At 53.5% G+C, this 14,192-nt stretch overlaps 1 protein-coding gene across 1 annotated transcript; it reads left to right on the plus strand.

Annotated features, from left to right (window-relative positions):
* Positions 1–6,248: 6,248 nt before the first annotated feature.
* On the plus strand, positions 6,249–7,373 carry PG998_014988 (uncharacterized protein; the record flags this gene model as incomplete). The annotated part of the gene is made up of 1 exon (XM_066881804.1): positions 6,249–7,373. The coding sequence occupies one exon, from the start codon at positions 6,249–6,251 to the stop codon at positions 7,371–7,373; it is 1,125 nt and encodes a 374-aa protein (XP_066723151.1).
* Positions 7,374–14,192: the final 6,819 nt, after the last annotated feature.

Consider the following 14,192-nt stretch of genomic DNA (forward strand, 5'->3'; position numbering starts at 1 on the left):
TCGTGGAAGAGCTAGTACTACAGCAGACAGCGTCGCCAATTTTGGCGGAGGATAAGAGCAGGTAAAGCATACGCAATGCATAGAGGGCGATGCAGATCTGGATATTCCCTTCACCAGACATATCCTGCGTTTCCGTTACTTCTAGGAGAGCGAGATATCATAGATTTATCAATGGAACCGCTTAGAAAATTCATCGTAGAAGAGCTTTGAGAAGTGGTCACACATCCGTTGTCTTATGGTCACTCTCAGATGTTCATATTTTGGTCTCGGTGTAGCCAACGAGTTTCAACACCTGCCAATGTATTACCCCTCCGCGGGCCAGTAACCTGTTCACTTCCTATCCCGAAACCATTACCCCGACGTTTGGGTCCTCCAACATCCTAGCCATCTCATCACAAGTTATACGCACCCATTTTCGATTCATGGCATTATACCCGCTGAAACTTTGCATCTTCTCGTCCCAAACAAGCGGCACGGGGAACCCATAGCCGCCCGGCCGCACAACCAACGACAGGAAAGGCAGACCTGCCAACACGTAGGGCGAAAGGTCCTCACTGCTCCATGATTCTTGCCCAAGGACATCGTCCCACAATGCACATCGTCGCTTCCAAAAGAAGCGTTGGGCCACTGGCGTAATCCTGGAGACGACCTCGACGAGGCGCCAGGTAGAGCCAGCCGGACGGCCTCTTGCACGCTTGCATGGCCTTGATTCATCTGCTTTCCTTGCCTTCCGTTTGCGGCAAGGGGTACCCGAAATTTCCGCCTGAGCTAATTGTGAGACGTCCTCCTCCATCGACATTGATATAGCAGGATCTGGGTGGGGCCATCCGTAGTGCTCTAGCGGAAGCGATGCTGCTGAGGGGATTATATCCTCCAGGTCGTCCTGCACGAGAACCGAACCATTCACCTGGCCGACTCCGCCTAAGGATTGGCTGCGTGATCGTTCAGGCTGAGGGAACGAGTTTGTGCTGCATCGTCATTTGTCGTTCCATCATGCCCAAGCCCAACCTCCAAGAGCTCATCCCAAGCCCTCCACCACTTGTCGTCATATTCTGCAGGTTTTTGTTCCAAGAAGCACAGCATGTCGTCCAATATAGGGTTCTCAAAATTTCTTCCATCGAAGCATTCAGATGATAATGGTGTTATAGGGGCAACGGCCTTGCTGGAGAAAAAGTATGCTGCCTGATCCTCTGTCCACGGCGGGAGAATAGAAAGGATACCCTCACTGCCTAGCCATTCAAGCTCAAGTGATAGACTATGATAGGAGAAGTCGAAGCACGAGGAATAATAATCTTCCTCTAACTGATGAGCTGGGTCGTTGGTCCGCGGCAAAGTCATGATAGGTAGGCCATGTGCTTCATGAGCAGAGTTGATGGTGATGTTTTCGGAGGTGCACATCGTCGTGAAGGTCTTGTGGTTGAGAAAAGTGAAGAAAATGAAGAGAGAAAGTAAAGAGGATTCTATCTGATGAAGGAAGTACGGGTTTATATAGTACCTGGTCGCTGGGCTGGTCGATCATAGAGTGTTGCAGAGGACTGCGGAATTTCACATCTGGCCGTGAAGTCGTTTTCTGTTGGCCGACTTGGAAGCCCGTCTCCGGTTGCAACCATGATCTTTCTCGTATTGAGGCCTCCCTCGATATCGTGTGTCATTCAATGGATGATGCAGCTACGATGCTACACCGTCAGCGCCGGTGTTTTCAGGCCTCCAGGGCTGTTCCATACCAGACCGCCTGGGCAAGGAATCGCACAGAACATAAATACCCCCATTCACATCCTCTCCCCAACTTTGCTTCTTCCTGTTCCTCCCATCTTACCACACCATCCTCTCCATTCCATCTATTTCCGTTCACACATATAACCTGAGGACGTACGTCTACTCCAATTTCTCGGTACCAAATACTATGCCAACCTCTGATGGGACAGTTTCGACTGCTCAGTCCGTCGATGTGGGATATAACAAAATCGATGGACTGTTTTACGGTCCCATCGAGGAGCGTGATCACTTGATCAACACCATTGCCAATCCCACCTTGATAAATGGTGCCATCATTTTCGACATCACCTGGAAGCCAGTGTGGGTAGATGCACACGATATTATGGGGGAAGGTGTCCCGTACCTCTACGAAGCTTTGCACCTATGTGGTGGTGGCTTCCAGAAAGACACGAGATGGTCACGTCACCTCAAGCTGGGTGAAACAGAGAATGCGGGGATTTTCCCGGTCAGGGCCTTGCAGTCAGAGGTAGTCGAGGTTGATGGATGCACCAAAGATTGCTTTCTGGTATCATTTATGGACTCCAAGGTCGACCTCCAAAATCTGAATGGCCACTGGCTTGGATACGGTCAGAACCTTGCTATGAGCCAACTCGGGAAAGCTTGTTTGTCCTCAGAGGTGGCGGTTCCATTCGTCAATACAGAGACCCAAAAGCCCACCACCACCAATACGCGCCACTCCGCGGGTATCGGGGACAGCAGGCTCGCCTTAGCTGACCATGACCATTCGTATGCAGAACGACCATCTTCAGCACGTGAGCAAAGTTACCGCAGTTCGCCAACCATTCTCTTGGACCAGCCACTCACGATGGGAGTAGAGCAACCAGGCCCTCGTCCACTTATGCAAGAGGGGTCAGATCGGCACAGAGACGACGGAGGCAAGGATCATTCACTTCCTCGCCAGGACAAGGCACCATCCTATGGCGATCAGGAAACACCACCCCTCTCTGACGATAGGCTCGCTGGGAAAGGGGGACGGAGGCACCCCAGAACCAACGTCATGGAAATGGCAATGACTGCGGCAACGGTATGAAGCTCGAAACTCTTTTTGTTCATCGAGCAGGGGCAAGTTTTGGCTTCTACGAGTACGAGAAGCTCACTGATGCGCACGTGGGCAAAAAAGGCGCGCTGGCAACGGTTAAGGTTCACTGGAGACCTTCGAGTGTCTCGCTACAGGACCTGCCACGAACCGCTCTACCAGAGGTCCGTGAAATCTTTCTCAAGACGTACTCAGAGAAAGAGTGGGATGACCAAATGGAACTTCTTCGAGGCCGTCGAAAAGGCGAAAATTAGGGGCTAGCTAGATCCTGTTCTGCTGCTGGCTTTAATTCGTTTCATAATCTCGGCCCTCGCTCTTTTGTCAATCATCAGTCTGAAAGCGGTGCCCCAGAGGCAGTGATACTTTCGTACTACTAATCATATGATATGAAAAACATGAACCGTGCCACTGATACTGTAAGCTGGGATCGGTGACTTGATTCTCGGCCCCCGGCTTATTCCACGTCTGCCGTAAGGTGCTTCGAATTGTTGCTAATATGATGAGTTAGCATTCCAACTTTCCTAAGCTGCTTGCTGGAACGCACAGCGAGAAACGTAGTCGCGGGTGCGTTTAGTATCACGCGGCCGCTCGTCTAAGATAGTCAGGCGTATGACGTCCACTATTCGTAGTACTAAGCGACGTGAGTCCAGGTTCGCTTTCTTCCTCGGACTCTGCTAAGAAAACCGCACCCGCAGGATGTATCCGCACCATCGACATAGCTCGATTCGGTATGTCCTCGTAGATATTGGGGGTAGATACGACTATCTAGCCAGGAAGAGAACAAATGAATCTCGAGCTGTTCATACCCGCTCGCGCTACGATGGCTGCCAGCAAAATATACAATTGTATGGTGGGACAAATATCAGTCGGGAAGAAATAGAGGAACAACTGCTTCGAAACCGAGCAGACACAATGCCGAGATAGCATCCCCGCCCAGCACTTCCACGTCTACGTCGTGTGCACTTTGGCTTGGTCACCAACATTTGTTGAAGAGTTGTTTTATAGTGATGCACCAATACAAGCGGACGTCATTATAGGCTATCTCAAGCAGGACGATGAGTGACGGCTCCATCTGCTGGCTTGGGAATATTATGTGATCTAAAAGTGTATTCCACCCTATGTAAGGAAAGGTATGCTTATTGGGTAACTAGCGGCGGCTAAGGGGGTGGTTATGCTCACTAACCAGTGCACCATCATAATAGTGGTGCGACCTGGATTTCGGCGAGTAACAGCTTTGTGCCGCTTCCCCCGATCTGGGAAGGTAATGTCGTGGCTGTGCCAACATGATTCGCGCCAAGGGCCTTCTAGTCGCCACCTGTCTGTTCCAACGTACAGCTCTTTGCAGCGACACATCCATTGCACCTATAATCGGGGCATCTTGTGTGTGCTGGCCGGGCATCCGCATTTGTCGCGGCGGTCGGCGTAGCGTTCGTCGTGGAGCTAGGCTCGGTACGGGCGGACTGCCGCTCCACCGTCGGTTGGGAACCTGGAGTGCCTGCCGTATGATGAGCGTCAACGGTCAGTCGACTATGTAGTCAATAGACGAGAATCATGCTTACCTTGCGGCCTTCGCAGCGAAGGCAGCTGCCTCGGACCCTTCTGTCTCATGGGACAGTTGGGAATGACAGTCCCGCCATCCTCGTCGGGGATGATGTCGTAGACAGACAGAGGCTCCACCGCAGCAGCGGGAACTGCTGCAACATACTCGGGATCGGTTTCGTATTCGGCATCCGCGTCGCTGCCTATGCCAGCAACGGCATTCGCGTCGTCGCTGGCGTCTGCCTGGGCCTCGAAATGGATGGCTTCGACTTGGCTCGATCGCGTCGCTCGGCCGTGGCTCGGTGTCGCATGGCACGTGGCTGATCGTCGAAACTGCGGCTGTTAGTAACAGAGCTGAATATACTCGACGGAACGGTAACTGGGACATGGGGACGGACAATCCTGTTGAGGTCCGGCACGCGCTGCCCGCGTGGGACGTGCATCGCCGTCTCCATCCGCTCGTGCGTCGGGTTCCAGTACGCAAGCGCGCTGAAGACATCGCAGAACCGCCCGAGGTCTTGTGGCTTGTTCTGCAGCGACAAGCCGCTCTTGCGAACCTTGTCTTTCTGCCCCTTGGTGTGGGCCATGACGGAGGCCTAGCTACTCAAAATGGCCCGGGCAATTTGCTTGGACTTCTGGGGCATATTCCTCGAGTGTCCATTGAGCTACAATAGCGTCCCGCGTAACGGTAGATATAGTCGCGCTTGGATTGCGGGATGGAATGCTGATGACATGATGCGCTCGTGTTCCAGAACCCATGTCGGCAAGATGGATTTCGGGCCCAGCTTCTTTTCGGCGTGTCTTAACGAGGAGAAGTTCTTGCGCGGTCTGGGGAGGTTGTACAGTTGGCCTAGTGGCGTGGGGTCGCGAATTGACTCGGTGCTTATGTTGCCCACTATTGCGCTAGTGCGCCATGCTACTCTTCCGACTCTGCGCCCCAGGGACCAGCGGTAGTCAGGACCGGAAACAGCTCGTGGGTGTATTCGAGCTGATGCAGCAGAAAGCAGTACTGTATGTTACTGGATGATTCTCGCTCCATTCGAATCGGCGCACCACGTCGAAAAGGGTGAAATTAGAGACTACGGTCGTGCGGACCAGAATGGTTGTTTCGGCCCCCCACCACCCTCACTTAAGAATTGGAGGGAGCATCGACTCATATACGCTAACAACGGTGGGTTCTAGACCTGGCCCGCTAGTTGCGCTAGTGCGCCATTGCTACGGCGTGTCTTGACGAGGAGAAGTTCTTGCGCGGGGAGGTTGTACAGTTGGCCCTAGTGGCGCGGGGTCGCGCATTGACTGTGCTTATGTTGCCCAGTATTGCGCTAGTGCGCCATTCAGTTCTGTGATTCCAATATACTTTGCGACGAGTAGCATCGGCGGCTTTGAGCTATCTAGTAGACGAACCACCCACCCTCGATTCTCTTACGCGTACATGCCCATCACATCCTTGTTATTCCCAGTTAGTCCATTCTGAATAATTGCCGGGCAGCGAGTCCTGTCCCTGGTGGTCTGCTACTAGGTACCTACTGGAGCAGAGAGGAAGGGAGTTTTTGAGTACACCGCGTCACATTGTTGTCACGCCTTAGTGTAATTACGGTACTAGGTCTTCTATTAATCCAATATATTTTAACATATTCCAGGCCAGACTGGCTTTTTACAAAGATTTTAGGTTATCAATCAGCTACCTGCTCTGCCCCTTCTTTCTAATCTTTCTCAACCTTTCTCTTCTCTCTTCGCTTATTTAGTCTCTCCGTCTATCTAAATATTTTTTTAGTTCCTGCCTCTAGCTTTGGAACTCCACCACAGTATACCTTCAGAGCGCGACGCATTTGCGCACTTACACACCACCAAGGTCACGCCGCCAAGACTTCCATGATTCAAGTCCAGCCAGTCAAAAATGGCAAGAGAGATGCCAACACCTCCAATGGAGGGCAGCAGTGTAAAGATCTTCACTAGCTCATCCGGCTCTAGTAGCGCAAGAAGGCATACCGCCAACTCCAAGGTCACCAAGCCAGCACACCGCAATGCGAAACGCTCAAATACCCACACCGCCTATTCGCCTGTGCATGAGCACTTGCCCTCATCGCCGCCCAGCGTCTCCAGGATGGACCGTCACAAGCGGGTATGGAAGGCCTGCGAACGTTGTCGGATGAAGAAGATCAAGTGCGACGGCGAGTTCCCGTGCAAGAGGTGTAAGGACGACGGCTTGGTATGCACAGCCGGAACGCGCAAGAAGACAGGATACAAACAATTACCCAGGGGTTACGCCGAGGTATTGGAGAACACTCAGTTTGCACTGAGTGCAACTGTACAGAAGCTTTACGCCATGGTCCGGAGTAGTCAGCAATGGGATTTAGGCGAGCCCGAGTTCAATGACAGAGGTCAACCTGTCATCCATGATATTGCGACAAAATTGGGGTGCATCCGTCTCAACGCGGATGCGGATTTGCCCCCTCATTCAGTCTTTCCCGAGGACGAAGCAGGCCTGGCCAAATTGGCCGCCGAGCTAGAAGTCCAACAGAGGGAAAGGGAATCACAGGCATCAGTTGAGGTGAAATCCGAGGCGGGCTCAACATGCAACCGCACCGACCGGGCCAATTCCTCTGAGCTAGATCACTCCGATATCGAACAGGACAACCGCAAAGTGTCGATTAGCGAGTGCAACAACGTCCAAACGCTTTCACCGAAAAGCTTCACATCGTACAATGACTTTGACCCGAATACTGTGCTTATTACGGGTATTGACCCCGCCCCAGCCATGTTTCCCGTGCAACCACCCTCAGGACCGACCTCGCACCAGTCATGGAACATAGAGGGATCCGCCTCCATGGATATGCCACCGCAATATATACAGAATATGGACGTCGATATGGTCGAGACAATGCTCAACCAAGGCCTGGTGGGATCGGAATTCCGCACGATCAAGCCCCACATGATTTCGTCTCCCAATCTCGGAGTCATGCTCGGGGTCGGGGATCCGATGATATACTCGGGTTACAACATGGAACCACTTTGGTCGTGACTCGGACGGGATATTCCGGATAGTAACTTATAAATATGGTAACGCGAATCATGGTATAGATAGGACTCCATATGCGCATCGGTCCTGACGTGTGCCATTGTTGGTCGTCGTCCACTTGCAAATTGATACTCATCCGTCCGCCGAGTCTAAAACGTTTTTGGGTATCTCAGCAAGCTCTGCATTTGGACCATGGGCATCATGTGTGTACTCTTTTTCTGACGTACAGAGTCTAGACTGGTCAAGCTGCGGTAGGGCAGATGTAGGCCTCAGGATGCAGAGCTGCTGATGGTACCGCCGGTCCAAATGAGCAAAGCCTGAGAACAGCCGCAGCTTTGGGGTCGATGCTCACTTTTGAGTCCTCCAATTCTTAAGTGATGGTGGGGGCCGAATCGACCATTCTGGTCCGCCCGACCATAGTCTCCAATTGTACCCTTTTCGACGTGGTGCGCCGGTCCGAATGGAGCCAGAATCATCCAGTAACATACAGTACTGTCTTTTTGCTGCATCAGCTCGAAGATTGTCACGGGCTGTTTTCGGTCCTGATTTTGATTGGCCCTTACTGTGAAGCAGAATCGGAACCGTTGCGCAAGTGGCACTGAGATACGGAATGGACGCCGGACAGACAGCCTGTGACGCAACCCATGTTCTGGTGCGCAGGACAGAGCCTGGTGTTTCTCCCGCTACGCTTGTACCGTTCCGACCTAGAGGCCGGTCGCCCGGAGCCTGAATCATCCAGCAGCGTATTATCCTTTCGCTGCATCCGTTGAGAGCTCAAAGATCCTCGCACGCTGTTTCCGGCCCTGGCTACATAGCCTACAGATATGTTGGCCCCTACTGTTGGAGTGCAGCGTTGGAAGAGTAGTAATGGCGCACTAGCGCGACTAGCGGGCCAACTCCGCGGCCTCTCTGGACGGCGCAAGAATTTATCCTCAAGCTGGGCCATAAATCATTCTCGCCAAATTGCGTTCTAGTATCAGAACAGCAGCTACCCAGTCGAGCCATCTTCACCCAACTGGCATCTGAAATCACGCCCATCTGCGCCAGGAGCGGTGCGGCCTCCGGTTCCTACCCGAAAATCCAACTATTTCTCGTGTGTTGTTTCTAGCGCCGTGATCCAATTCCACATTGATCCGCAATCATCCGGCAGCATGTGTAAAGGCAAGGCAAAAGCCGTGCTAGAACATGGTTTACGCAAGCACCGCAGCTAGCACGACAGAAAAAGAACTCAAAAATATGTATATACTGGACAGCATTTTCGTACGCGTACCTTTGACTGGCGCGACTGTACTGTATCACGCCATCTTTGTGTGATACTCTTCAGTGATATTCCCTCGCTCAAATCCACTCCGATGGCATCTGCCGAAGCTCAAAGGAGATGCTCATTTCCTTCCGAGAGCCTGCACAAGTACAGCAGACTAAAACGAATGTTGCTTTGGGAGACTACCAAAAGCAACTAGACGCATTTCTCGAAGATATACAGGTACGGCTGCCACATCTCTAGTAGCTCTGCTTTTTCTCTAACGAGACGTTCGCAGAAGATGGACGAGGGCGAGAGAGGGTGGACGAGCTCTAGGCATAAGCCGTTGCAAGATAATGCAGTAGCTCTACTGGAACACTTGCCGAGAAGTGCGAAAGGAGATCGGGATCAAAAAGGAGTCAAGTGTAGGAAAGAGGATGAGTACGAGGAGACACTGAACAGAGCAGGACTGGGCACTAGTTGGGAATGAAGGTGTACGCGACCCTAAGCGAACAAGACTGAGCCTCTATTCACTTTTGATATGTCCCTGCAGACTTTCGTGACATGCCTGACTGTCGATGTGCCTAGAGGAACCGGGACCTGCTGAGTATGGCTCGGCGAGGGAAGAATTGCGAAGTAGATCCTGGGCAGACCAACCATGTGAAGGCTCATGCAGCAGCTCTCATCTCTAGCAACCCTCTCTTCTCTACTGCTCATTCCCCGAAGGCATGCAGCATGCCATCCAACGTCCTCGGTTTGACTCAAGCAGGTCACCCCCCCAGGATACCGGCTGACAGAACATCTACTGATGATCGCCCCAGCGCAATGGGATATGCGGCAAAGGGGACGACGGTAGAAAGCACGCGGCCTAAGGCACTGGCGCCCACTTGTATTCCATATTTCACATCGCACGTGAGAGAGGTACCAAAATGTATTGAGTTTATTTCTTTGTTCGCAGCTCGGCATTCGCCTCGAAGCTTCCTTCTGCGCCATCTACGCCGGCTGCAGACGATTGTAGAGCAGGCCACGCTTCCGAGAACAACCCTCGAGCCGATCCGCACCATGCTTCCTTTTCGTCTTGACCGCAGACACCTGCCGGTGTTTGGGCGCTGGCCGGAGGACGGCTTGGTCAAAGTCAATCACCATAACACGCCCGCGCTCCACGTTCCACAGCAGGTTGGCATCGCGCAGGTCACCGTGGTCCACCCCCGCCGCCCACACCGCCTCCAACGAGCGACGCCTCTGCGCCTCCAGCTCCGCCGCCTCCATGCCCGCGTCCGACGCTGTCTCGCCGCCCCACGACATGAGCATCATGTGCACCACCCTCCTCCCCCCGGTAGCACGTACCCCCAATCCAGGTGCACCAGGCCCAGGTGCACAGGCACCACCCAGCCCTCGAGCATCGCCAGCCGCGCGTAGACCCGGCACTCGTGCTGCAGCTGCTCGAGGCCACCCGACAGTGTCCCCTTGCCAACAAAGGTGTAGCCGTATGGTCCAAGTTCCACTTTGAATAGCACGCCGGTCGCACCCCTCTTACCCCACCCACCTAGCCCTAGGCAACCTCGGTATGGACTGTCGCGCAGCTGCTCACTGACCAGGCGTGTGAACTCGTCGGCCGTGACAGGGTGCCGCAGGCCATCTCCGCCCGCGACACGATGCGCGAGCACATTCGGGCAGCTGTCGTCGAGGGCCCGGCCCCTCTTGAGGCCTAGCAGGCACGCCTGCGAGCAGTATTGCCGCGTAGGCGCCGAGCGGCGCGTCTCGCCATCCTCTTCGGAGCTGCTATGCGATAGGCCGCCCTTCCGCTTCTCCACCGGCCTTGTCCACGGCGGCGGTAAGTCATCTTCCGACCCGTCCTCGTCCTCGTCCTCGCCCTCGTCATCCCGGCGAGACGACGCCGGTGGCCTACAGGACGACCTCGGCCACAAGGCGACTTTCCGGCCAATAGGGCTTTCGTCGGGTACAAAATCTGGATCGGCTCGTCGTGCAGGGGACGATGACGCCGCCTGCGACGACTCCGTCTCCTCTGCGGAAAACTGCGCGGCATCCTCGTATGGCTCTGCCCATGTCTTCAAGACCGCCTTCGCGCTCTCCAGAGCGGCGTCGAGAAAAGGTCCCTGAAGCGCATCCGATTGGAGACTCAACAGACAAAAGCTGCTGAGCTGCGCCACGGCCGTGTAGATCCGTTGGTTCGCCCAGTTTTCGCACGATGTGTCGTCCACATCCTCGCTGGGCACACACGGGTGGCAGAACAGCGTTTGTGGATCGGCCCGGTCGACGTGGAGTAGCAGCAGCGACTCGCCCGCCGCCACATAACCATACGCAACCCCGTAGGTGACCATGTAGTCAAAGACTTGGGTGAGCGCCATGGCCAGCCGTGCTTCGGCTTCAAATTGATCTCGCCCGGCACCCGTCCTCGACGTAGTCCTATTCACTTGTTCGATGACTTCCATAAACAAGGTCTCCTTCGCAATGGCCAGCTTCACATGCTTAGTCGCAATTTTGTGGGCGGCCTTGTAGTCATAAACAAACGCCAGGCTTTCGTCCCCGCCGGGCCGCGTTCAGAGCCCGGCTCCATCCGGGTTTGTCGATCGAGGCTTCCTTCTCAGCTCGGATGCTGCTCGTTTTGTTCGGCCCGGCCCTACGCCGCTCTGGCTCTTCGGTATCCAGGTCCTAGTTCGGCAGTGGGCTTCCGCCGCTAGCGTGCGTGATTTCGCAGTTGTTGTCGCTGAATTGCAGCTGTTCGACCTTCTATGTGCTGTTCGGGCACCTTGGGTGCGGTGGAGACCTACAAAGTCTTGAATCTGGCGAGAGTGGGCGTGCGTGAGTAGATCTCTGCTGTGCGAGGGCGACGGTAAGACTTACTGTTGGTCGTGGTGGGTCACTTCGGATCGGACAGCGTCGACCTTATCCAGCAGCTCATCCACCTTGTGCAGCAGTTCTTGGGTGTCGCCCGACGTTCTTCGTATACAGGACAACACATAGCTGAGGGACCTACGGCGGTGGGGAGCCGAAGGGGCCCGAGTTGAGGCCTTCTTGGTTATCGAAGAAGTTGGGAACGTCTGGAAAGGACAGTAAAGGCTTGTTTGGAGGCTGGAGCTGCGTCGCAGCCGGAGCGACGGTCTTGGGGCGCTTGAGTAAGCGCAGGCGCGGGTGCAATCGCGGGTACAGTGGCGTGACCTGCTAATAGTCTGCGCCGCCGTTGTTAGCGCGGACGCGGCACAAAGTATCGTTGCGACGGAGGCATGCCGACGTGGATGGACGTGACGGGCGAAGGGAAGACGTTCCAGATGGAAGGAGAGCAAGGCAAACGAGGATAGTGGCAGATGCAACGGAGAGAGCTTTGGCCCACAACTGGTATAGTATTTATGCGGCCACTCGTGCGGTCGGATGTCCCGATGACTCATACGTTTATCTTCGTCTCCTTCGCGCTGGCGTTTCTCGTGGCAACGAATAGTCGCAGGAATGTCGGCCCCTAACATCGTGCAAGTGCATATTGCTGTTCGCGAAAATGAGCATGGGCGGCTGGGTTGGGTTGAAAGACATGACTATTCAAAGCCGTCCAGCAGTCTCGCAGTGATCTAAGACGGCTTGCTCAAATTCGGGCAGCCAGTACGAAAGGCAATGCTGCTGCAACTGCTGGGAAGGATCGGCCACTTCAACGTAATTTGGCTCGGCGTCACTGCTCCAGGGTGACAGTAGCGAGTGGTGCTAGCAGAGTTCCTAATCGCAAAGACCTGGACGAGATGGATGAGTTTCTAGCTGGCCTGTGCATGACCGCTGCCCCACCACAGACGAATCATAGCTTCTAGATATTATCCGCAGTGCACTGGAGGCGAGCCCACTCATAATATGCTCACTGCATGGGGACTACCATTGTGGATTTCTTTTAACAACGAGCAACCACCTCCAATTGAGTGTAGACAACACCGCCGGCGGAGATTGCCTCAATTGCAGTTGCCGACTCTCTATTCTCTGGCATCCTGAAATAATGAGCCCTTTTGCGCTTTGTGACGACCAACTAGTCCTTGCCAACGCTGATTCTGGAGCCAGTCTCGCCCATCTATCGGCAGGGTCGAATCCGTCGTAACCAGGGTCTGTCCAAGCAGCTGAAAGTAAACCCGGATAGATTCAATATCCTCAGCATATTGACGGTTAGAATCGAGTTGTTTTTGGGTGTGTTGGAAGTAATCGTGACGTTTAAAGAACCGCGCGGTCCAGGGCTTGCCAACTATTCGGATTCCGCTAGTTTCGGGTATTGAATGGCGCTCTTTTAGGATCAGATTGGCCGCATCCTCTACAAATTCTCTTTGAACCAATGAATTTATTCGATCAAGCCGGTCAATATAATGACATACAGCAGCTTCTTCGGCTTCTATAAGCAAAGCGTGGGCTCGCGGCCGGTCGGAATATGACTGGTGGCCTCTCGGTTGATTTCAAAGGGTAACTCGCGTCACGTCGTAGTTGGCCGACAACTCCGAGATATTTGTCAAGACTGCAGACTTGAAGAAGCAATGTATTCTTGCATACAATACCTTCCGGTGATCGCGAAAAGCGATGTATTCGATAGAAATAACGCGGTTGTAGTATTGAAATAGCTGTATCTGACCGATCTGTTCATTTGAGTGATCAACACCCACTGTTGTTAAGATTCGCTTGGGCTCACAAACCAGAGTGGGGGCGTGGCACGAGTGTGGGATCCTCTTCATTGGGCCACCGGGTCAGACCCCACTGAGGATGGATTAGTGGTACATTAGATATTTACCCGTTCAACCACCTTAAGATCCCAAGCTTGAGGCGAACAGTTTATTCAGATTCTATTAGTCAACACAACTTCATTGAGGGGAGCTTGTGATTTTAACTTCAACGACCCTATCCAGCCAACTAGCTACTCTCGCTACTGCACTTACTGATGCCCTGTATCTGTTACATTACGACGTGCATGCTGCATGCATTCTACTTGCTTATGTGGATGATGTCCTCCCACCTTGCTACCCTCATCACATCACTTCCTATCCGGGAACGGCTACCCTCCTCGAATTGGGCAATAGTCCTTGGAAAGCCCGGGTCCGGGACACCTCCTCCCAAAGTCCAATCTGCCAGCTGCGAAAGATTGGATATAAAATGGCCATGCCCGTACCTGTCCATTAAGCCCCCTCCAGTCATAGTTCTTTCCAAGGTTGTGGGGGCCCTGCATATACCCTGACCTCTAATGTGTCACTACATATAGATCCTCTCACCAGGGTAAGCCCCATAAAAGGTTCGGGATCGCATGGATTAAACTGAATATTAATATCGCCCAAAGGGCAGTCGAAAGAGGAAATAAGGCCGGGCAAGATGGGTCATCCTGCCTGCCTGGGTTTCATCGTTTTTGTTAGCACCAATTGTCACTTTGCTTTGACGGGCACGTAAGCAGACACACGGGCATAGTGGGCATCCCTATGAGAAAATTAAAGTCTGATAACTCCGGCTCTCCCTACTACGCGACGGCTGTTTTATACCACCTAGCTATATCACGGTCGCATCATGTGGTTATGTCAGTTGTCATCGATCTGCTGTCTCTCCAGAGACCCTTTTCAACG

This window comes from Apiospora kogelbergensis (genome assembly GCF_038363985.1).
Source record: "Apiospora kogelbergensis strain CBS 113332 chromosome Unknown utg000018l_segment0_segment0, whole genome shotgun sequence".
Taxonomy (NCBI): domain Eukaryota; kingdom Fungi; phylum Ascomycota; class Sordariomycetes; order Amphisphaeriales; family Apiosporaceae; genus Apiospora; species Apiospora kogelbergensis.